Source organism: Lampetra fluviatilis, chromosome 41, assembly GCF_964198595.1.
Source record: "Lampetra fluviatilis chromosome 41, kcLamFluv1.1, whole genome shotgun sequence".
NCBI lineage: Eukaryota > Metazoa > Chordata > Hyperoartia > Petromyzontiformes > Petromyzontidae > Lampetra > Lampetra fluviatilis.
In genome coordinates, this window is record NC_136315.1 from 728,453 (window position 1) to 753,394 (window position 24,942).

General features: G+C 47.7%; 1 protein-coding gene across 8 annotated transcripts in view; it reads left to right on the top strand.

Annotated features, from left to right (window-relative positions):
* Positions 1-10,085: 10,085 nt before the first annotated feature.
* The window catches only part of LOC144946411 (transcription factor 7-like 2), a 168,839-nt gene continuing 153,982 nt past the window's right edge, over positions 10,086-24,942 (top strand). For 2 of the 8 annotated variants that reach the window (XM_078875217.1, XM_078875218.1), the window contains exons 1-3: positions 10,087-10,568; positions 11,688-11,760; positions 12,934-13,073. In XM_078875217.1, coding sequence (XP_078731343.1) covers positions 10,380-10,568; positions 11,688-11,760; positions 12,934-13,073 — 402 coding nt within the window. In that variant the 5' untranslated portion in view covers positions 10,087-10,379. Of the gene's footprint in view, positions 10,569-11,687; positions 11,761-12,933; positions 13,074-24,942 lie in introns of all 8 variants that reach the window. The other 6 variants (XM_078875224.1, XM_078875222.1, XM_078875223.1 and 3 more) reach the window with 4 other exon arrangements.

Genomic DNA, 24,942 nt, shown 5'->3' on the forward strand with positions numbered 1-24,942 from the left:
AAATGTACAAGTGTTGTGGACCTCGGCTCAACGATCGGGTCCTGACCTTGGCAGTGATGAATGTGTGTTGGGCCACAGTAATGATGTGTTTGCGCTATTTACAACGACGTGATACCCTTAACGAGAAGGGGCATGTGCAGTTCTCTCTGTATAACGCTGCGTCAAGACGGGTGGACAAGCAACGGGACTGGACATCCATAGGTTTGGGGTTCAGCTAATTTACACTCAGACCCATCACCATCGCCGTCCCTTTGAGGGTCGATAAAATAAGCACCAGCAGACTGTACCACTTAGTAGGAAATCAATGGTGTTTTGTTGTTTGGTTGACAGACCATTTCCTGCCATAGTAATATGGAATGTGCACTCCTGGCTCACCCCATTGTTTGAGTAGGGAGGAATTTGACTCGAGTTGTGTACGTACCATATGTGCAACAATGCGTTTGTAAAGATGTCACAACATTCAAGTAGGTGCAATGCTTTAATGGGCTTAGCTTAAGCCCATTTTCATGTACGTGTAATGATGTGAAGGGTGAGGAGAAGGAATGATAAGTGATTATTAAGTCTGCGAGTACATTTTATATCGTGCACATCTATGCATACAATCTAAATGTAGCCATATTGTACTGATATGTAAATGTGCATGCATCATACACGACTTCAATCCACTGCTGGATGAGGGCCTGCCGATGTCGTGCGGTGTCAAGCGGGATGGGGGGGGGGTTACTTGACCACACATCGCCACGCTGGTCGGTGCAGGCGCGTTGGTGTGTGTGGTGTGTGTGTGGTGTAGTGTGTGGGTGTGGTGTGTGTAGTGTGGTGTGTGTGGTGTATGTAGTGTGGTGTGTGGTGTGTGTGTGTTGTGTGTGTTGTGTGTGTGTGTGGTGTGTGTGTGTGTGTGGTGTGTGTGTGGTGTAGTGTGTGTGTGTGGTGTGTCTAGTGTGGTGTGTGTGGTGTATGTAGTGTGGTGTGTGTGTTGTGTGTGTGGTGTGTGTGTTGTGTGTGTGTGGTGTGTGTGTGGTGTGTGTGTGGTGTGTGTGTGGTGTAGTGTGTGTGTGTGGTGTGTGTGTGGTGTGTGTTGTGTGTGTGTTGTGTGTGTTGTGTGTGTGTGTGGTGTGTGGTGTGTGTGTGGTGTAGTGTGTGTGTGGTGTAGTGTGTGTGTGTAGTGTGTGTGTGTGTAGCAGCTTGCGCGCTGCGCTACGAACCCGGCTCCCCGAGTTCGATTCCCGCTCACAGGGCAACACCAGGTGGCGATTATCTGAACCGGTCCTGGGCCTCCTCCCCTAGGTCGACTCAGCCTCAATTGAGTACCTGCCCCGTCCCGTGGCAGGGATGTCGCATGTGCTCCCCATTTAAGTTGAATGTCCACTGCAGTAGATGTCTCATCGTGTCGTGTGCGTGCATGTGGCGAGAATACGTGTGCGTACACGTGCGTGTGGTTGACTTCTGCCTCAAATGAGTACCTGGTGTGATGTGTAAACATCGCCGCTGGGGAGACAAAGGCGGCCGGGCGTGGTGCTGGCTACCCACCACCCCCTCGCGTGCCGTTCCGACCTTCATAGGCGCTCGCTAACAGCACTTGCCCTACAGTCTATTAAGTCTATAGGAGGATCTTTGGCTTTGCGTGGGGGTGTAAAAGTACGACGTTTTATTTCCGACCAACCCATTTACATGCGCGGTGTGTGCATGGTGTTGAAGTGCGCGTGTACGAATAACACGTGCGCGCGCGTGTGCGCGCGTGTGTGTGTGCGCGCGTGTGTGTGCGCGCGTGTGTGTTTTGGGCATTGTTTACGCGCGCAGGGGAAGAGCGTGACGGTCAACAGCGCGGCTGCGATGCGACTTGCACGCGGCGCCGTTTCTATAGCGCTGGCAAAAAAGATCCGGCACAGCGTGGCCAGACCCGCACTTGAAAACCATCATTATATTAGCAGATACTCCTGGCTGATTATATTAATGGTGATTAATGGCCGTGGGAAGTGAGAGACGTGCTAATCAAACGCATTTCCAGGGCGAAGCTCAGCCAGGCACGTCAAGGCGCCCCTGCGTTGCGTCGTCCTAATTTCTCACTCTCCGTGATTTTACCTCTTTTTTAAATATATCATAAATCTAAATGCGGCACAAGTGCAAAAAAAACCCCTGTGCTCCCTAACATCAGGCGCCACCTTTACATTTGGGGTTGAGCAGCGATAGGAAAACAGGGAACATGTGGGAATTTATTTGTGTGTTTTTGTTGTGTCTCCCCTCCCCCGCCCTTGTCCCAGGTTTTTGTGTGTCGCCCCCGCACCCGCCCCCGCCCCCACCCTTGTCCCAGGTTTGTGTGTGTCTCCCCTCCCCCGCCCCCACCCTTGTCCCAGGTTTGTGTGTGTCTCCCCTCCCCCGCCCCCACCCTTGTCCCAGGTTTGTGTGTGTCTCCCCCGCCCCCGCCCCCACCCTTGTCCCAGGTTTGTGTGTGTCTCCCCTCCCCCGCCCCCACCCTTGTCCCAGGTTTGTGTGTGTCTCCCCTCCCCCGCCCCCACCCTTGTCCCAGGTTTGTGTGTGTCTCCCCTCCCCCGCCCCCACCCTTGTCCCAGGTTTGTGTGTGTCTCCCCCGCCCCCGCCCCCACCCTTGTCCCAGGTTTGTAGCGACGTCGAGTCCGGGATCTCTCGCGAGGCGGTGCAGAACGGTCGACGGAAGTGGGCATCACAGAGCCACCTCTGAGATGCATTCACACTGCAGGGGGCAGCATTTTGCCACACAATCTGACAGAGGGTAATGTTCATTGCATAACAGGTCAAATTCATATTTTGGAATTTAGACAAATTAAGTGCACAATCAAATACTGTACGTATAATGGTATGGGGTTTTGTTTAGTCATTGATAACTTGGCTGCGATAATCAACTCGCAGCACTTGAGAAGCCCTTTTAATCACAGCCAGCTGTCTGGATTCGAACCCAAGACCTCAGCGGTGCCAACCTCAGGGCTCTGACCTCTGAGTCACCCAGCCACCTCTCAACAAGGGGGTTTGTAATTGGGTGCTGGTAATTTCAGAGGTTTATGGTTTTTCTGTAAATAAATAATACACACGTTTTAAAATGACAATTTAACGTTGAGACCTTAGAAATCGAAATGCCGAAATAATTGGCCAAAATGTTTTTTCAGTACACAATTAGTATTAAAAAAATACTGTTTAGCACGCCCTAAATAATAATATACAACCCCAAAGCAACCACCATGAAGCCAGAAATATCCAAACTAATGTTTGACGCAGTTTTGAAATCATCAGCATGCCTTAGCCAAATTGCAACATGCCAGTGACGGCATTGGCAATGGTGTCAAATTTGAGGCTGAAAATATTTTAACTTCTGTCTCCATTGACAACGTTGGCTAGTAAGTAAAGCACATGTACAGTATTGTTTAGGGTAGGGTTCTTTTTGGCTCTGCTATAAAGGGATGTTGTCCAAGTATTAGCTTATGATGTATTTCGCTAAATAAAGTCAAAGGGATGTCTTGTTCAAATGAGCATTGAGGCATTGGTGTTCATTTCCCATTTACAGCCCTGAGTGAGTGTTGGACATTCCACATTCCCATGGCGGGGTAGATTGTATCCACAGGATAACCACTATTTACTCGTCAACAAAGTGGTACTGTATTCGTTTTCTATCAACTCCAGACGGATGATGATGGGCTTGTTCAACCCCAAACCTGGATTGGAATGAATGATGTGTTTAGTGGTTATCATAATACCTTGCTGGTGATGGTGATGGGAAATGCTTGGGGTGGAACCTTCATTCTGCGGTGAATGGATCACGGTTGTTACTGATGGCGATAATAATCATGCAACTCAGAACTGGAACAATATGTCACGAACATAAATGACCGTGACTTTGGGGGGAGGAAGGGGATGACGATATTAAACGTGCCACGTGTATCGTTCACCGTGCATTGCCATGCCCGATGCGGTGCAGTGCGGAACGCAACCCTGCTGATGAGGCCAATGAGGTCGAAGTGGGCCCAAGCGTTCTGCTTGCTTGAACAAATGCTGCTTTGTAATTGTGGTCTGGAAGGCTATTAGGACGAACATGAACTAAAACCATTTCTATTCGTATTCACACGTGGACACACGGAACGGAGTTCGCGCTCAGGCATATTCACGTTTCAATCTTCTGCTTAGCAGTGATACACGACTGTCAAAATCGCGTGCAACTGTTGCGAACAACAACGCCTTTAGGCACAAGCTGCAACTTCCATGAAACTGCTCCCCCCACCCCATGCCGTGTTCCGCACACAGAAAATGTACGATTTGTTTATTACAAACTCGAGGTGCCTGCTGCTGTCACAACTCGATTGCAGTGAACCCCTTGAAATGGTGTGCGGACCGCAGTTGTTGCGAGAGAGAGAATATGTCCAAGTCAGCTCTCAATGCATTATTAGCCAAGTCTGCTGTTGCCCCTGCATGGTGTGAGGTGACTCTATGAGAATAATTCAATTGCACTGAGCCCACGTAAGTGAAGCAGTACATTATACATGCACGCATATTGTGTGACTGCATGTACGCATTCATACATGAATTCATGGGTTGTGCAGCTATGTTTGCGTGTGCCTATTTGCCACGTGTGAGCCTACATTATGCTCCCGTAAGTGTATGTGCATCTATACAATAGGGAGGGATGGTTATGTGGGAGGTTTTTGTACGGTATTCATATGCATGCATGCACGAAATTTGCGTGTATTTGACATCATTTGTACATGCTAACGTTACGGCATATGTGCTATAAAATGAGTCCACGCGATAGACGATATGCACACAAGCTCATGACACACACACACATATACATACACAAAAATGTATCTTACATTTGAGCATTGCAAGTCGCTATTTAACAATTGGCCTAATCTCATGATAATACACAATGGCCTAATCCGATGATAATGCAAACATTAATTGGACGATTTACATTGCAAAATATAGATTATGTGTGTATATTTTAAGTAATCCAATACATTAATTCAAGGCATACTCTCTTCCTAGAGCGTGCCTTGTAACGTGAATTGAAACTGTATACTAACTCGCACACAATAGCCAAAGCAGCCCTTAAATAACACACAGGTGTGCTTATTAAAGAACGAATGCATAATGTGTAGGACATTTCAAGTAACCATCATGAAGGATAAAGGGTGGTGAGGGAGCGGTGGCGCAGTGGTTTGGCGCTCTGCGTTCGGAGCCCTGAGTAACCTCCCTCCCCTCCAGTGCCAGATAAGCTAGTGCGGGGCCTGTAGCATATGTCATAAAGGGGACATGAATAAAAAAAAACGTTAATATTAAACACACGAATTTTTAACTTGCATAGTAAAGTAATTGTATGTTTTCATTTGCTATACAGCCAGATATTACGACAAATATCTAACCTCAAACACCCGGTCGTTCATTAAAGTTGAAGGCGGTATAGTACTATAGTAATATAGCAAGTGCAGAATCACTGATACCGGAATTGATAGTTTGAAAGCATTTATAGCGGGCCCTTGAAAGTGCGGGGCCCGTAGCTACATATGTAGTAGCTACTTTGGCCCGGACTCACCAGCGTGGTGGAGAATGGTCAATACTTGGTTGGGAGGCGTTCGTGCAAAGTGGCTTGAGAGAGAGAGCCGTGCATTATCTGTTGCACTGCTATTTAACCATTCTGTTATTGCACGTGATTCAATGGGTTCAGGAGCTAAGTGCCAATGTTGAGGTCTTCTCACCACGACCATATGGCTTCAGGACAGAGTTCGCGTAGTTTCGGCTGTTCCTCCTTTGAACAAGTGCTGACTACAGTGGTTTAAATGTCCACAGTTTGGGTTGCAGTGAAGGAGGTGCGCACATCGGCCCAGTGATGCTCCGAGGTTGATGGTCACACCGCCAGAGTCTTCGAGGAGGAATGTCCAAGCCTTGCGGTGCGATGTTTGGGTCTCGAATGAGGTGTTTATTCTTGACCATGAAAAATCATGACAATGGTATACACACCAGTATATTAAGAAAACGCGACTGAATTGTTGTTCGCTCGTGGTGATTTGTGTTTTTTTAACCGGATGGGCAAAATATTCGAGATAAAATAGGAAGAGTTTCCGTGTTATCATTCGTAAGCTAGTGTGACACGTGGGCCGGTACAATTATGACCGTCGGTTAAACTAAGAATAATAACAGGTACATAATCCGAACAGAAAAGACGCGGAAAATATGGGACATTCATTGAATAAAAATAATATATAGTAGTACAATAAATGTATATTTTCATAAATATATTTTTTATTCTTTTTATAAAAGTGAAAGCACTTCAACCTAGCCGCCCTGGTCCGCATTTGTATTTAATAATTTGAATACCGGTCCGCATTAAATATCTGCCCTAGAGGTATACACATACTTTGTATAAGGAATGAGTTGCAAATGCAAACCCAAGATAAGTAGGATAATGCAATGGTGGTCATTATATATACAGTACTGTAGATGGTCATTCGTGCAAATTTCATCTCACACAGCTGCACAATTTGTGACGAGCAGGGGTTTTCGAGCCACAGATAAACTGGGAGCAAGGCAGTCAGGACCGGCGCCAACAATTGTCCCCCCCCCCCCCATCTCTGTGGTGCCACACACCACACACAAACATATATAGAGAGCTCCCTCTTATGCCAGCAGCAGTGGGATAAGCAAGCAATTGCAGGGCTGCGCCTGTCACTGAGAAACGAGGGGAAATGTTTCCCACGCGGTGCAATCGGCCGTCGTGTGCGTGCCTACCCAGCGTACCCAGCGGTGTCTTCATTCATTACTCATAATATCAGTGAGCGATAAAGGGAAGGTGGGGGTGCGGTTTTTAAATGAGTGATTGCTGTGTTTGTCTGGAACGGGTGGGTGATTGGGAATGCGTGGTACCCGTGGAGGGTTGATTTGGGTGCTGATGCAGGCGAGGGGGCACGGGATTTTCATAAGGGTGGAGATGATTGGAGGGGTTACAAATAGGGAGGGGAGGGCGTAGAGAACAGAAAGGGGGGCACGCTACGAGGACGTGGAGGGGTTTGGATTTGGAGGGAAGAGGGTGAGAGCAGCGGGTTTACGTCGCAAGCGGTTGTAGATGTGGGGGGGGGAAGGATTGATGCTGCTGCTGCCGCCGCGATGAACCGGTGTATATGTAAAGGACATCTTGGGTTAGGCGTCCACACACGCACACGCACCTACGCGGACTTGGGTAATCGGGCGGTTCGTTTGTTTTTTTTTGAGTGGTGGCTAACCCTAAAATTAATAATCACGACGTGGGAAGTTGCGTTTGTGGTTATTCCACCGAAAAACTAAAATCGAACGGAAACTTTCACCCGTTCGCTTACTTTTGGAACCGGTTATCGCCTCTGAAAACGGTTACCGGTTTCTACCGATCGTCGTTTGACAACCTGATAGTTTATGGCGCAGTGCGTTAACCAAAACCAACACTCGTGTAACTACAGTATACATGAGATGCATAATATTTCGTGGAGTATACATGCAAGGCATTTGTATAATAATTGCCGAGTTAAATGATAATACAGATCTCGCTCTGCTTATTCGAATGTCGGTCAATTGCTGTATTCTCGGCGCGACTGGTTTTTACAGTATTTAAATTCAATACATTATCTTTATCTCGTGTTGCATATGTGCTCCATTTCGTACGGCAATCTACCCCATAACGTAGTATACATTCCAGCCATGCAAAAACACAGAATACAACTACCAACATTGGTCTGCGTTCCAAAATATACACACGCAGACAAAGATCCCCCGTATACCTTGAACATGCTGTGTTGGGCAAGCGCTGTTCGAGAGCGCATATGAAGACCGACCCCGCATACATGGGGGTGAGTGGCCAGCACCTCGCCCGACCGCCTTTGTCTCTCCGGTGATGTTTACACACTGCACCCAGGTACTCGTTTGAGGTTGAGTCGACCTAGGGGAGGCCCAGGACCGGTTCGGATACATTTTAGGAAATAGCATTGTATCTTTAAAGTGTCTACATGACTGTCGCCAAGCTCGATGCACATAGAGTAACACCTCCAATATACGAAGTAGATGCGTTCGTATATCGAGTAACTAATAACATTAGTCTTATGGGGATGCGTTCCCAGCCGTCGTAACGTACCATTTCATCACTTGCCATTCATATTAAGGTTATATTATTTATCATACACCATCATAGCTCAACATGGTGCGTTGTTGCACGCTGATCGACCGAGACAAATGTAGACATTATATGACCCATCGCAACGTACTTTACTAAAATTGTATTCGTATTTTTTTTTATATATAGGACTGTAGATTGGTACTTTTATCATTTGTTAATTTTTGCGTACATTGTTCATTATTTTACTTTGTTCTCGGAAATTTAGTGGTAATAAATCCAAAGTTAATTCCAATATTCTAGATATTTCTGTTTTAAATATTACAACACCCCTCTGTTAGATACGGAGACATTCACTTGCCACAATACTCAATCTACCTGTTGAGATTCAAGAGGGTCATTGGAAATCAACGGAGTATCTAAACATGGATTACTTCCTGTATACAAACCGTTCACACACACACCAGTCCAGTAAACACGGCAATTATAATTCATAAAAGATTACCTAGGCGCCATTTAAGTGAGATGCTATGTGCATAATGAATTATAAGCAGTGGGTTTAGTTTATTACTGTAGCAAAGTGCCAGTAGTTGGGGGGGGGGGGGGGTGGGATTGCGTGTATAATTATAAGCATAGGAGATGCAGCTTGACAGTAGAGTCGTGTTTGGGTGACTGGAGGTAAGTGGAAAACTGTAACGAGAAGAATACTGCGACAGTTTCTGTACATATCTAGACGCTCCAGTCGGTGCGAGACCACGTGTGAATACGAGCACAAGCCATAGTTTGTGAATGACTATATCGGTAGGTGCCAGTGTGTATAATTATAAACAGCAGGCGAACATTATGTACGACTCCAGGTCGGTGCCAGTAGGTGGGAGACCGGGTGTACTAAATACAAGCGCGAGCTGCAGTGCGTGCGCGTGTTGTATGGCGTGTGGATGAGTAGGTGCCAGGAGGAGTGGGGGAAGGCTGCGGTTGCTGGGTGCGGAGCCCTCAACTCACACACAGCCAAAGTTCCCCCGTGTAGCCTCAACAGACTGTTGGGGCAAGTGCTGTTAACGAGCACCATGCCCGACCGCCTTTGTCTCCCTAGTGGCGATGTTTTATCTCGTCGCTCCAAGTACTTATTTGAGTCTGAGTCGACCTAGGGGAGGCCCAGGACCGGTTCAAGATAATCGTCACTGGCCGTGAGTGGGAATCGAACTGGTCGCCAGGTTCGTAGCACAGCGCGCTAACCGCTGCACCACCGCTCCCCACTCACACATACTTAACACGAAGACACCACACACACACACTTACACACACCACACACACACACACTTACACACACCACACACACTTACACACCACACACCCACTTACACACACCACACTTACACAACCACTACACACACCACACACACTTACACACCACACACACTTACACACCACACACACACACACCACACACACACTTATACACCACACACACACTTATACACCACACACACACTTATACACCACACACACCACACTTACACACACCACACTTACACACACCACACTTACACACACCACACTTACACACACCACACTTACACACACCACACTTACACACACCACACTTACACACACCACACTTACACACACCACACTTACACACACCACACTTACACACCACACACACACTTACACACACCACACACACCTAAACACCACACACACACTTACACACACCACACACACCACACCACACACACTTACACACACTTACACACACACACCACACACACACGACGTTCACACGCGTGTGTGTGTGGCGTGTAAGTGCAGCTCGGGGAGTGTGACGGGGAGGGGTGGAGGAGGAGAAGGGAGAGATGCGGGGGGGGGTACAGAGAGGGAGGAGGGAAAGAAGAGGAGGAGGAGGGGGGGGAGCTTGGAGAGGAGGGAGCTTGGGGGAGGAGGAGGGGGAGGAGGAGGGGCCGGCGCTGGAGCCGATGGGAGGAGGTTCGCATCGGGGACTGAGCTCGCCTCGCCCCCAGTCCCCATCACTCACTCGCACAGCAGCCGGGACCCCGTCTCGGCACGGCTGCGGACACACAACAGCACACACACACAGACACCACACAAGCCAGAGACACAACAACAACAACAACACAGAGGGAACAACAGGCGGACGGACGAGCGTAGAGACGGCGTTAGGAGGAGGAGGTGGAGGAGGAGGTGGAGGAGGAGGTCGCCGTGGTCGTGGTGGAGGAGACTAAAAGAAGTCATAACGGAGAGCCAAGACGCCACCGCCGGCAAGATGCCGCAGCTGAACGGTGGCGGGGGCGACGACCTGGGCGCGAACGACGAGATGATCTCGTTCAAGGACGAGGGCGAGCAGGAGGAGAAGATCTCTGAGACCAACTCGGGGGAGAGTGACCTCGCCGACCTCAAGTCGTCCCTCGTCAACGAGTCGGAGACCAACCAGAGCAGCTCGTCCGACTCGGAGGTGACACGAGCGCGACGGCGACGACGCGGTGGTGGTTGTGGTGGTGGTGGTGGTGGTTGTTGTGGTGGTTGTTGTTGTTGGTGGTGTGGGGGGGTACAGAGACAAGAGGCTCGGTGGGAACAAACCGCACGAGTAAAGTTGGCGTGGCAAGGCGCCGTGCGGGGAGCAGCGAGCGGTGGCAGCGCGCACAGTGCGGCTCTAAACTTTAGCCGAGAGCAGCAACCACACACCACACAACATACACAACATACACCACACACCACACTACACTACACACCACATACACACCACACACACCACACTACACACCACATCACACCACAAAACATACACCACACACACAACACACTAACACACGCCACACATCACACACTACACTATACACACCACACAACACTACACACACACCACCCAACACACCACACAACACTACACACACACACCACACACCCCACACACGTCGACTACGACTACGAGGAGGATGTTTCCCAGGCTGTTGTTTGGCGAAGGCGCGCCGCCACTCCATCTTTTGTCGGAGCCGCAGAGTTCGAGCTTCTTCCCCCCCCGCTGCCTCTCCCCTTGTGCAATGTAACAACAACAGCATCACCACCACCACCATCATCACCATCAGTATGTACACAACACTCTACAGTTCTACACTATTCATAGGTTCGTACTTTCTTCGGAGTGTGCGGCAGTGATTTCCTTTTGTTTCTCTTTTCGCTGAGACAAGCGACTTTCTTTGTTGCTGCTTCGACTTTTTTCCTCTCGTCCCAGTTGCGAGGTTGGTGGTGGGGGGGGGCAGGAGAGTTTGAGAGCTTTACAAGTCGGGGGTGTGCGGCACACACGCTCTCCCCCCCCCTCCTCCTCCTCCTCTCTCTCCCCTCTCCCCGTCGTCGTCTCTACCCCCTCGTTGTGCTGCGAGAGGTACAAAAACTCACCGCCGATCTCTGCCCCCCCCCCCATCTCTTCCCCCTTTGCCCCCCCATCTCTCCCCCCCTCTGATCCCCCATCTCTGCCCCCCCCCCATCTCTCCCCCCCTCTGCCCCCCCTCTGCCCCCCCTGCCCCCCCATCTCTGCCCCCCCATCTCTGCCCCCCCCCGGCGGTGTCCCCTGCAGGCCGAGAGGCCCCCGCAGTCGCGGCACGCGGAGCCCTACCGCGACAAGAGCCGCGAGCTGCTGCTGGAGGAAGGTGAGGAGGGGGGGGGGCCGAGAGGGGGGGGGGGGTGAGGGCTGAGGGCTGGGGGGGGGCTGGGGGGGGGGGGCTCGAATCGCGAAGTTGACGGCGGCGTCGCCTCGGCCCCTCTGGCTGCAGCAGCAGCAGCAGCGAGAGGGGCCACCCCGAGCCCTCTGCAGTGGCGGCGATAGTGGCCACGCGTGGCCATGTGTCTGCATTGTGTCTCCATTGGCCTTGCCCAGGCCACGTGTGGCCAGGCGTGGTGGTGCTGCTCGAGTTCGTTTGTCGCCCACTCAGAAACTGCAGCAACCATCAGCAGCATCAGCAGCCACGCCGTTTGCAATCGCGAGACAAATTGTATCTGCAGTCGAGTTCTAGTCAACAACGAGGAGGAGAGTGATCGTCGTCCCCAGGACTCTCCTGCCACCCCCACTCTGGCCACCAGTCAGTCGCATCTTGCGGCAGCCCTCGTAGCATCCTCATCACCACCACCATCACCCTTAGCATCATCCCCACCATCACCAGCCGTGCAACATCCACCACCACCATCACCGTCTTCTTCACCTCCCCCCCACGAGATAGAGAATGCTCTCGTCAGAATGCAACTCGCTGGTGGCTTTGATTGGATCGGCGCTGCCAGCGGTGGGATGAACTTTTGTTCAACTTTTCTAAAAAAAGTTGCGTGCAACAACAACACCAACAGTCGTCCTGCCTGTCGCTCTGCCGAGTTGCGCGAGTTGACTTGAGGACGAGCGGGAAGAGACGGGGCGAGGGATTGTTGCCCACTCGTCGTCACTTCTCTAACACTCTCCCGCCGTGTGTTGTGTGCCGTGTGTTGTGTGCCGTGTGTTTGTGTGGTGTGTGTGCTGTGTGTGTGGTGTTTGTGTGTGGTGTGTGTGTGGCGCGTGTTGTGTTTGTGGTGTGTGTGTGCTGTTGTGTGTGGTGTTTGTGTGTGGTGTGTGTGTGGCGCGTGTTGTGTGTGTGTGTGGTGTGTGTGTGTTGTGTGTGTGTGCGTTGCATGGTGGCGTGCCTGTGTGTGGTGTGCCGTGTGTGTTGTGCGTGTTGTGGTGGGTGGTGTGTGTGCCGGGCGGTGTGTGTTGTGGTGTGCGTGGTGTGTTGTGTGTGTGCCGTGTGTGTGGTGTGTGCGTGGTGTTGTGTGCGCCTCGCCCCGCCATGTTTCCCCTATAGCGGCCAAGAGGCAAGATGGAGGAGGAGGAGGAGCAGGGCTCTTCAGGGGGCCCCCGTACCCGGGCTACCCCTTCTTCATGTTCCCGGACCTCGGCAACCCGTACCTGGCCAACGGGTCCCTCTCCCCCAGCGCTCGCTCGGTAAGTTCCAAATACCTCGCCGCCTCCTCCTCCTACCTCCAATGTTGTTCCCTCTGCGACCACCACCTCCATCACCCCCCCCCCATCGCTCCAATTTACATCACTTCACCCCCAGGGGGTCTGCAGTTTACTCGTCGTCAACTTTCTTTTAAAGTAGTTTCTTGTTGTTGCTCAAGCGGGGCTTTGTTGTTGTTTGTTTTCCCGCATGAGACGTGAACTTTGTGTGTGTGTGTTATATTCGCCCCCTTGTGCCCTGATGGCCTTAATAGGTGCTCGCAAACCTGCACGTGTTGGGATTACACGCGGGTGACTGGTGGGGGTGGAGGAATCTTGATCTTTCTTTATCTACTTCGCTTGCTGTGGTGGTCTTAAGAGGTGCTCGCTAACATCCGGGGAGGAATATTTAGCTGTGTGCGCCTGCGTTGTCTATAACATACTTTAGCGATCTTAAGCGCCGGTGCCGGCCTTCATAGCTACAGTTGTGTAAAGAATATACTTGACAGGCTATCTTTAGACATAGTTTTACCCTGTGTGTGTGTATATACATGTGTATATATAGTGGGGAGAGGTGGTGTAGCGGTTAGCGCCCTGCGCTACGAACCCGGCCCACGGAGTTCAATTCCCGTTCACGGCCAACACCACAGACGAGTTCTTGAACCGGTCCTGGAACTCGGCGCCCAGGTCAACTCGGCCTCAAATGAGTACCCGCCGGTGCGATGTGTACAAACATCGCCACGAGAGACACAGAGGGGGCCGGGCGTGGTGCCGCCCGCCCACTCGTGTGTGCCGTGCCGGCCTTTTTATAGGTGCCCCAACAATCTGTTAAGAATCTTTGTCTCCTGTACATATACAGTGTAGTATATACAGTGTAGTATATATTGTACCAACCTTCACTACGTGGGGGGGGGCCTTGCAATTCCACATCACGCTGAAAAACATGAGCCGGTCACTCGCTATGGCGGGCATGCCAACATGTTGTTGTTGTTGTGTGTGAGCGCTCGGACCGTCGTCGTTGCCATTGTCTCCATTGTGTCTGCATCGTGTCTGCATTGTGTCTGCATTGTGTCTACATTGTGTCTACATTGTGTCTACATTGTGTCTACATTGTGTCTCCGTTGTGTTTTCATCGTCTTCCACGTGCGCTGGTGCGCACCCGTGTTTTAAGCACCCGTCATGTACATGCATAGGAGTATTGCATTAAAAACAACGCGCAAATAACACACACATATATATACACACACACCCCCGTGGGAATTGAGAAGCGTGGTTAAAATTGTGTGTAAGTGTGGTTTTTTTAGGGTTTGACAATGTGAAGAATGTATGTGGTTAGGGGTGGGTTCCGGCCTTCGGAGGTGCAACTCGATAACAGCACTTGCCCCAACAGTCAGTTAAGGCTGTACGGGGGCGGGGGGGTCCTTTGACTTTGTATAGGTTTAAAGATTTATAATTTGTATGATATTTTTTAAAATCTAAAACAATAAGTCCATTGTGGATGGGAGCATGTTCGAATCCACTTGCGGCAAAGCAAACCACATAGGAGTGCTGCAGTTGTATTTAATTGTAGACTTGTTAACTGTGTAAACCCGCTATGAGTATTCATACAGAGAGATGTATGTACATACACTACATACGTAATGACTGCAGTACTCGACATGTGTTCGTTGCTGCAGAACGAGATGGACGCAGAACGTCTATTTGTTTTTATTTAGCCGTTTGCCAATAGCGCCTTGTGTATATATAGATATGTTCAAATACTGCACCGTACGTATACGTGCAAGGGGCTTGCACATTGCAAAGCGACGTCTTGTAATTGGTAAATAAAAACGAGCGGTCCGCGTGCGTTTTTTTTTATGGCCAGCCCGGCGCTTTTTATCGACTTTAGCGTCCCACTCCAGGTGAATGCGACTTACTCTGTTCACCCTCCTGTACTTTGGAGCGATTAACGCAAGGGCCAAAGCAATTCACAGAGAGAGAGACACACCGTCGACTGACACTGTGTGTGTTGGAGTTCGTTAAAAGACATTGACCATCGTCGTGCTAAGTGGGCCAACATCTAACATGCTGCATCTAAAGCGGACTTAACGCAAGTACCGTATTAAGATCTCGGTTTCTTTTCTTGGGGGGGAGGGGGATTGTTCTAATTCATAAGCGGCGACTCGGACTCTATTTGTGGCGATTATTAATTTCTAACCCACCCGAGAGTATGCAACGGGGGTGTGTATAACGTTACACAAGTGTCGGTGTGTGTGCGTGTGAATTGTGTACACAGCATGCTGTGTGGGTGTTGTTGGTGTCTCCGTTGTAAGAACGCGTGTTTGTACACACATATATATAACTAAGAAAACACAACACGTTCGTCAACAATACTGTGGTCTTTAAATAAAAAAAATCTACAACGTTTCAGACGATGTCCCTTAATAGAACGTGTAACAACACGGGGTGATTTGAACTCTGACCAGTCTCGAAACTATATAAATATCGGAGCGGCAGTAATTCCAGATGCAATCATAACGCAGCTTTTTCATACTATAATGCTGGAAATTATTACGCGTTTCGTCATTGTGTAAAAAAAAAACATTTACGGTTATATTTTATTACCGTACTGTAGTATACTTTATGGGTGGCATTTCAGTTTATGATTGTGTTATTGTTAATCCTAATACCGCTTATGATCATTTTCGCTGCTGCTATCATTGACATAGAACGAGTGTAACCGGCAGGTAAGACGTTTGCAAGGTAGAATTATTACCCACAATTGTTTATTTTAATACTTTGTCTTTAGCAATACGGCACAATAAAACAAAACTTGCTGTTTCCACCTATGGACAAGTAATTACGACGCGTTTGTGTCCATTTAATATTTCATCCTCCGTTACGATGTTCTTGAGCCAATGTACTTTGATCCCTGCAGTGTGCATGCAGTGTTGTGTATCTGTGTAAAATCACGATACAATTTGTCTTCATTCGGTCATATTCATTTGAAGCATTGCATTAGTTTGTAGGTATTTGTACACACGTATGTACAAATGTCCCGGTGTCTACCTGTTATCACCTAAAATGTGTTATTAGGCAATATTGGAGAGATTATCCGATGTTTTATCCGCATGAGTGCAGATGCTAATGATTACACTGCCTGCCCAGTGCCAAACATTATTTTATTCTGGAATTATTCAAACATTATACATCTGATGGGATTGCATTCCAAGGCATGGAACACACACAAAGTACATTTTGATGAATTAGACAGCCACTGTTTAGGCACCGTTTTATGAAGTATTTGTGTGTGTGCTTATACCAACTATACATGTGTGTGTTTGTGTGTACACGGACCTCTGTGTATTTACCCAAAGAATCAGTGCATTTGTTTGGCGATCTAAATTAAATTCACCCAAGCCCTCTCTGGCACAGTTGGGTTGAGATTGTATCATAAGAAACCCCGCCTCTTCCTCAGCCCACTTAAATACCTTAATTATGTTAATTGGTTTGTTAATTGCATGTTGCCCGTGTGTGTGCGCGCATACTGGCGCGCAATGGGGAGCGGTGGGTGTAGTGGTTAGCGCTACGAACCCAGTGACGAAATATCGATTTCCACACACGACGAACATTCGTGCGTCAATTTTCAAACCCTTGCTGTGCCTCCTTTAGGTCGACTCAGCCTTAAGTAAATACCTGCTTTTATGGAAACCGTCCTGGCCACCCCACCGCTCGAAGTATGCAATTAACTGTATTTGCCCAAACAATCTATGTAGGCTATACATAGGGGGTGGTATCTTTGTGTGTACACTATATAAGTATGTATCTCGTATTGTAAGTGGACATACACGATGTTTATAAATCGTGTACATTTCTTAGGAAATTAAATTTTTAAGGTACTGCTCCGATAATTATTTTCTTTTAGTAGAGCATAATTTCAGGATGTAACTATTTAGAGTTCACATGTTTAGCAAGTAGTCACACGTTTACTTTTCAGATTGCATGACAATAGCCACGGGCGGGTTTTAACTACACACACCCACTTCGGATTAACATCTCGCTGCTCACTCAACGACTGCATTGACTAAACTAAAATACTGTGTACGTATGCAGAACCACCTACGACTAATAACATGAGCGAAAAATAGCCGGATGCAACTAAACATTTATTTTACGTTGCCTGCGTACGTATTCACACGATTTTGATTTACACTTGGGACAAAACACCATACAGAAACGCATACCTGCGCCCCCCCCCCGCCCCTCCTGGCAAGTTCTGCAAATTTTCCCGGTCCATCAAAATAATTTTCGCAAACAATCAATTGAATAACAATGGTGGTGGTGCGCGTGTGCGCGCTACAATAAAGATGCCGTTCATTTTTCGAGGTTTGCATGCCGGCTTATGGCACACTGGTGGTGCCTTGTTGGTGGCGGTGGCGGTTGTCCGTGGGAACGCTCTCGCTCGCGGTGCAGTCCTCGCGTGCTGGTGCGGCAGTGCCAGGATTTCGCCGTGCGGCGGTGCATTGGTGGAGACCCACGGGGAGTGGGAGGGGGTCGATGCGCGGATCTCACAATTTGTGTAATTAAAATCTCGTGCTCCGCTTTAGTTCCGCTCGCTCGAACCCGGTTTTGTCGATGTCTTTGCCTGGAATAGTTTGCAAATAAAAATAATATCCCCCTCCCCGCCTGCTTACTTAAAAACAAAAACATCCCAGGCGTAGTCTGTGCTTAGCCACGATGTCACAACTTTACGTCTGGGAATTTGAAACGTGCGTGGATGACATTTGTGCATTGACCACACTCGTACAACTGTCTGGTGTCCTCCTTAATTGAAGGTTTATTTCCATAGTAGACACATTCCATCTTTGGCGACCTTGAACTGTACAACTGTTTTATGTGCGAAGAAGAACGGCCATTGCCTGAAACGTTTCCGATTTTTGACGTTTCTCTTTACGGCCACAATGTTGTCGAGTGCAGTGGTTGTTGTCAATTGGGCTCGTACACCATTGCCTGTGCAGCGGCAGCATTACAAGATAATTTATGTAGAACTGGTGGTGGTGGCGGCTCTATCAATACCTTGTTACGCTCATCTGTTTTATAGCTAGTATTTTAAAAATTAAGTTCTATGTGCAGAGAGCCAGCGCGTACACACAGTGCACGCGTTGTTGCATGCAACGGCTACACTCCTGTTGAGCTTGTGCAGGTGCGTTGCTCCGTGTTTATCGCCTCCCAAGCGCGGCGGATGCTGTACCTGCAAAAAGCGAAGGCCAGACCCCGCGAAGCGGCTTAGTGTGGAGATGCAGCGAGTGAGCCTTGGATACATTTCCATCTTCGTTCTGCAAAAGGATTTTGAGGTCCCCCTATTTCACCCGTCAAGATCAATGTAGCATGTAATGGCAAATACTGCCACTTTAAATATGGTTTTGCTGTTCGAGTATTTTTTTTACTCCCCTGCTTTTATTTTTTTTAACTCGAGTGCATAAAATAACAATGTTCCTTGCATCGTGCTTTCAAAACAGTTTTTTTGCCTAAAGCGCATCGTGCATAACGGTTGTAAAACTTTAAAAAAGGGGCTCGCTCACAGTGAGCTGTCTGGCGTAATTATGGTAATCCTAAAGCCTAATTCTTAGCAAGCGCTGAAGAAATGTGGAGAACGCGATTGTGGTTGTGCGCGGGGCGGTGTGTGCGAGCGTTGATGCGAGTGGGTTTGGGCGGGGGGGGGCCGGCTGTGTTGGATTCCACCGCACATTTGTGGTGTCCAGCCCCCGCCATGCCCGTAAAAACTTAAACTGAACCAAAAAAAGTGAGAGAGACCACACCATTTAGCCTCCAGCGTGAATGCTGGCTACTGGGGGGGGGGGGGAAGAAGGGAAAAAATACGAGCCAAATTCCTCCACTCAACCGAGTTTTGCCCACCTTTTTGGGGCTCGATGGGAAAACACCGAAGGCTTAATTGTTATACGCCACCCGCTATATGCGCCGCACTCACATGGGAGCGCCGTGCCCGGCGTTTGTAAACTGGCGACCGCGGTGGTGGTGGCCGCGGCGGCGGAGGCGCAGAGTTACCACTTCTGAGCGTTTCCGCTCGGCCTCGATAATCGCGTAGCGGCGGTGCAAGAAGGACAACAGACAGCCGCAGGAGGGAAGCAGTGTCTGGCCTGCTTCACTTGCGTGGCTTGTCTCGTGTTAGTCACACCCTGAGATTCTCACAGCTGTAATCGTGGAGGGTTTTTTTTGGTGGGGGGGGGGGTTTGACGGGGCGTTGGGGGTGGGATGCCTCGAGGGGTCGAGAGGACTACACTGGCATTTCTATCGCAAAGCGCTTCCCTTACACCCGACCACCACCACCACCCACTCCTAGAACCGCATTCCTCATTTCGCCCGCACTCAACTGTGGAATGATGCGGGTGTCTCCTTTTTGGGCGCTTGTTCTTACAGAACAAAAAAAAATGCCATTGACTTCATTTATTCTCGTCCTTTGTTGGTTTGTAAATAACGTTTTCTTTTTCGTCCTCCAGTGGTTTTAACGAATAAAATTTTTTTACACTTTGTCACGCGGTTTTCTTTTGAATTGTGATCGCATAAAGGCACACGTGACAATTGACGTGCGACTCAAGTTGTTAATTTAGTTTAAAAAAAAACCCCAATGTGTTTATTTCACTTAATTACATTTCCAGAAAAATGTTGTCACAGTTTTGAAAAGTGCTCAGCCATACACAAGCAAGCCAAAGTGCAGGGTTGGTTGGTTCGGATTATTATAATAACATCGTAAAGGGGGCATTTACCTACTGTAGCCACGTCGGGATGTTTGTGATTTTAATGCCATCTGACATTGGGTTTGATTAATGTTTAACATGTGGTTTCATGGAGGGTTTTTTTTGACAGGGGAGAAGGGCGGTGGTGGGTTGTGGAGGGAAAGTTGTGGGGACATTTACAACTTGCACACGCAAGGATTTCGCTGAACTGAAGTCGGGCATCTGCTGTACTTCCATTTGTTTATTGCATTGTTGTGTTTGGTTTGTCCTTCCCTCGCACCTCCGATTAGCACGGTTGGCTACATATGGTGCGAAAGACGTTCAACATGCACACATAGCAATTTCACAGGATCATACACACGTACTCTTAGTTCTTTCGGTAAAGTCATGTAGGTAAAAAATGAAACGTCGTGATTTTTATTGTTTTATTTTTATTAATTTTAATTTCATTTTTTACCTACGTGACTTTACCGAAATAACAAAGAGTATGAATCCTTGCAGTCACGAAAGCTTCAAATCTAGAATTCATACACACGTGTGCATGTATGAACGGGTTATTACTATTGTGAATTTGGAAGGGGGAAAGTGATAAAAAATCACTTCTGGTTATCTTGGGGGGAATTTGTCTTTAATCATCCAAGTAATAAATTTTTTCAATAGGGAGTTTTATTTATAGCGGAGTTGGTCTTCCGTTGGAGTACCCACCACGTGATTTATAATCCGATCAGAGTAAAAAATCCAGCTCTCAAAACACGTAAATGGCACGAATTGTTCGGTTTTAGTGTAACGACAAATCGAGAGAGATCGAAGAGAGACCTGAGCCATTCTTCTCTTGCATTGGAGAAAAATGAATTTTCGGGAGGTTTGCAAAAAAAAACTCGAAAATAAACTTTTGTCTTCCATTCTGTTGCGTGGCAATTTAGTGCCCAGTATTACATTGACTTGACGTACTTACGCTCTCTGTACTTTAATTGCATGGCTGATGTTGGCTGCAGTGTACAGTTATGTATTCTGTACGATGCGTGTATAATCATAAGATTGCGCTGTGTTTTAAACTTTCCATACGAACTCCCATATCATCCCGTCTCTCGAGCAGTAGACTTTAGAATGTTAATAATTGTGCAATAACGTAGGTTAATTATTACATTGGATTTGCTGTTGTATACACAACGTATAGTATACGGAGTGAACTATGCAATATGGTATCGGAACAACGCTTATCAAGGAATTTACGGGGCGATCCGTTTAAAGCGACCACATTGATTCCTAATGACGGGTTACTACTTCTCAACGGTTGATTGAATAGTGTTGCAAAAAATCTGTTGAAAACGCTTGCAAGGACAGTGTTAAACGATGCAATAATACGTTTATTACTATAGTATACACTTGGAAAACCTTGACTATGCAATTGTACGGTAAAGCATATTCATGTGCAGCTTAAGCTACAATTGAGGAAACTGAGGCCGATAATTTGCGCCGCATAATTTGGGGCTGTTTGTTCAAAAAGGTGAGAATTTTGCTGATACAACATTCACTGTAGCAATTGCAATTTAGACTCTATTTAATCAATTATCGGTGAGGAAAGATCTCGCCAATATATGATGCTTCTAGAACCGTACGTGGTATTTTCATCTCCGTATTGAGTAGTTTCATGGAGAGGCGTCGTCTTGATCAAGATCCATATTTGTTTAGATATTAAGGATTTAGTTGCGACTTGGCATGACCATTTGTGAAGTGGATTATCATGAGGTGCAGGATAATTACTTGTAATCGACTCGCTGGGGGCTGAAAAAGGACTTCAACTCATTGGATGCCTCCAATATAAATAAATATTCTGGTTCTGTAGGTAGGTGGATATATGGAAAGGTCGGAGATGTGAACGTCTTTAGAAAATTATAGTTTACATCGTGAGCAAGTACCGCATTGGGTGTGGGCGTTTGATTGATCGTGGCGGATACGCTAGTCGGATATGCGACGTTGGTACTGCTGTACCGTGCTGTCATATCCAGGTACCAGGTGGAGCCCAGCACGTGCGTCATGGCAGCCATGTTGTTTGACGAAGGAAACGGGAAGTCATTCCCAACAGTGCAGGCAGTGATCGTTACAAAACATAATGCCCATTTATGTTTTCATCCAACATTTTAAAAACTGAAACTATTTTTAAACTAAAACATAGTGCTTTAGCGGGTTAAATGTTTACATTGTACTTTTATATTTTACTAAACATAACACTTAAACACAAGTAGATGAAATAAGTACCCAGAGAAAGTGCTTGGTTCAACATTTTAAACATTGTTTTAAACGTTTTAATCGCTCTTTGTTCAGAAAAAAGTACCTTTGTGTGTACGATAATTGAAATTGACGCACGAATACGGTATTAGGTCATTGTTTTGCACGCAGGTACAAATTTGTAAACATTTGACGAACGCACTTGGTACAGTTAAATAATTGCCACATTTAACAATGTACTTGGTAATACAATGCCGTATGTGCATGGTAAGTATAATGTGAGATAATTACGCCATTATTGTGTTGCAAAGAATAATGTTTGCAAAACAGTTTAGAGATTTTGACACGACTGACGCATGATAATTATTATTTGTGCAACAGCGTTTAAAACTCGTAACCGTGTGGAGGAATGTTTGGGTTTATGTTCGCAACCAACTTTTGGCCGGTCCAACCAGTGCAGTGCTTCGAAATGGCACCACATAGTATTTGTTGTGCACAAACTGCGGTATTTATTTAAAAGATTTATCCGGGAAAGTATAGCAATCCCATTTTACAGTGTGATCCTACACAAGATACGGCCACTCTGTTCGCGGACAGATGAGACAGTGCGGAGTATGGTACGCGTAGGCTTGGCACGTGCGTGTGAATATGCTTGTGTAGAATGCCTGCGTATACAACGCTTTGACTTGCGCCTTCAACAATGACCTGCCCGTTTTATTTTTTTTTCGACAAACCAAAAGTACAGTGACAAAATCTCTAAAGGTCTTTTCGGAGACCACCTTGCCGTGTGTGTGTTTTGCTGTGACCCCATTCGGTACGAAAGCAAACGGGGTGGGGTGGGGGGTTGTCGATGGGCCCTGCTCTGCGTTTGTCCGTGAAAACTCAGAAGTGCGTGCCTCTGTCCGAGCGTGGGGTTTGTGAAACCCCGGTCGCAGAGCGAGCTGATTTCCATTTCGCACAAGAGGGCCTCTCAGTAGGGGCGGCCATGTTTTTTGCCAGCTCTCTTTTGTGTTTGTCCAACTTATAAAATGTTGGCAAACAATCTTGCATTGTGTGTGACATTTGCACTTGCCCCCTACCTTTTGAGTTTGTTTACTGACGGAGTTTGGATATTTGTGAGGATCTTGTGTTAAAAAATAAGTTTTCCTTGGGATTTACTGTATTGATTAAACATTCTAAGCAAGTAGCTACACGTTTTTGTCAGTGGTGTGTTTCGTGCACAGTTGGGGTAAAGTCTGTCTGTGGTTCAAAGCTTGGGTGGAAGATGGGAAAGTCTTGTTGATTGTATTGTACAGTGATTGTCAAACATTTGCACAACTATGTCCTGAGCAATAGCGTCACTGCAGTTGCGAACATAAATAACTAATACTGTCATAATTTTCAGCCTTTTCACCATCAATTCGCTTATTGTTTGACAATACTTCACCATGCTTGTCGGTGTGAAGGAAAAAGCGGCGGGTGCACAGAGTACCGGTTCGGACTCTTGCCGCCAATGTAAGCTGGTGGTCAGGAATCAAAACTCTGGTTGCCAGCTTCCTATAGCCTAGTTCTCGAAACCACTACATCCCACCACAACGCCTGCACACCCACCCTGCAGAATGAGCCCAAACACTGTGTGAATATGCGGTCACACCTGCCAGTGAACTATTCGCTATCCTTTTATAATGTGAGTGGGCAGCAGAATGCTGCTTCACACAAGAGGCTTGTTCTCTCTCCCCCTTGTGTGTTCTCGCACGATGTTATAGACTTTTTGGGCGTTTACCTCCACGGGGCCTCCTTTTGGCGAATCTTACAAAATTCGCTCTGCGCCCAAATGGTGTGGCCATGCTTCCCATCAGTATGTAGCGTGTGCATTATTTTTTATCCTTTAAAAGGAATCTATTTTTTTTATCCTACATATCCTGAAAAGAAGCCATGGGGGGGGGGCGGTGGGGAAAAATGGAAGTCGTGTCGCGAAGTTTTAGAAAGTTTCCGGCATGTATTAAGTATTTTCACAGGCGTGACATTTAAATAGGTTAAAATCTGTACATGTTACCCTGGCGTCAAATCAAAGGGGCCATGGAAAATGTAATAAACGTTTGTAAATTAAGTTAGTGCTCCTGGATATTTAATACCCGACAAACAGTTCGAATAGAGTTTTCTTCTTTAGCCTAGTCGAGGCCTCGGGCAGGAATTCCAGGCAAGGCCGAGGTTGTGCTGTTTTTGCACTTGCTGCAGCCTTGCTTCCCGGAGCATGTGAGATTTTTTCCGCTTAAAAACACCACACGATGGTTCCCGAATGCACTAAAAGTGTTGTGATATCCGTAACATTGCTCTGCCGTGTCATAAACGCACAACAAACGATGGAAATCTGACCCTCTTCTCTTGTTCAAGACAAAATGTCTTGACAATAACCAGTTTGCACATATGTGGTGGCGTGTTTTCGAAAAATTATTTTTCGCCATTGATCATATACGGCCGACACCGCCTTAAATACTCGGCATATTTACAGCGTGCTGGAAGATAAGTTGATAACCATCTGTCTGTGCAGTCGCTTAGATGTGACTGATTATAAGGCACTGAACAGTTGGAACTGGAGTGACGTAACTCTGCAAGACTTGCGGCTCCGCCCCCTCCCTGCATGCTGAACCTCGTTTTTTTTAATCAGCCGAGCCTCCCACAGTTCTCGCTTCGAGCCCAGTGGGCTGCCCCAAGAACCCTCTTCTTCCCGCCCTTGCAGCGAGGCATCCTGTGCCACCGCCCCCTCCGCTCCTGTCCGCTGGCTTCCCACAGCCCCCACCACATCCATGGCGGTTGTTTGTGCCTCCTCTGAAGTGCAGATGCAACACCTGCGCAGGTGGGAGTGGCGGGGGGGGCTTCGCTCACGGAAGACCTCACGGGGCGTTGAAAGTTTCCTCAATTTGGTGCGGATG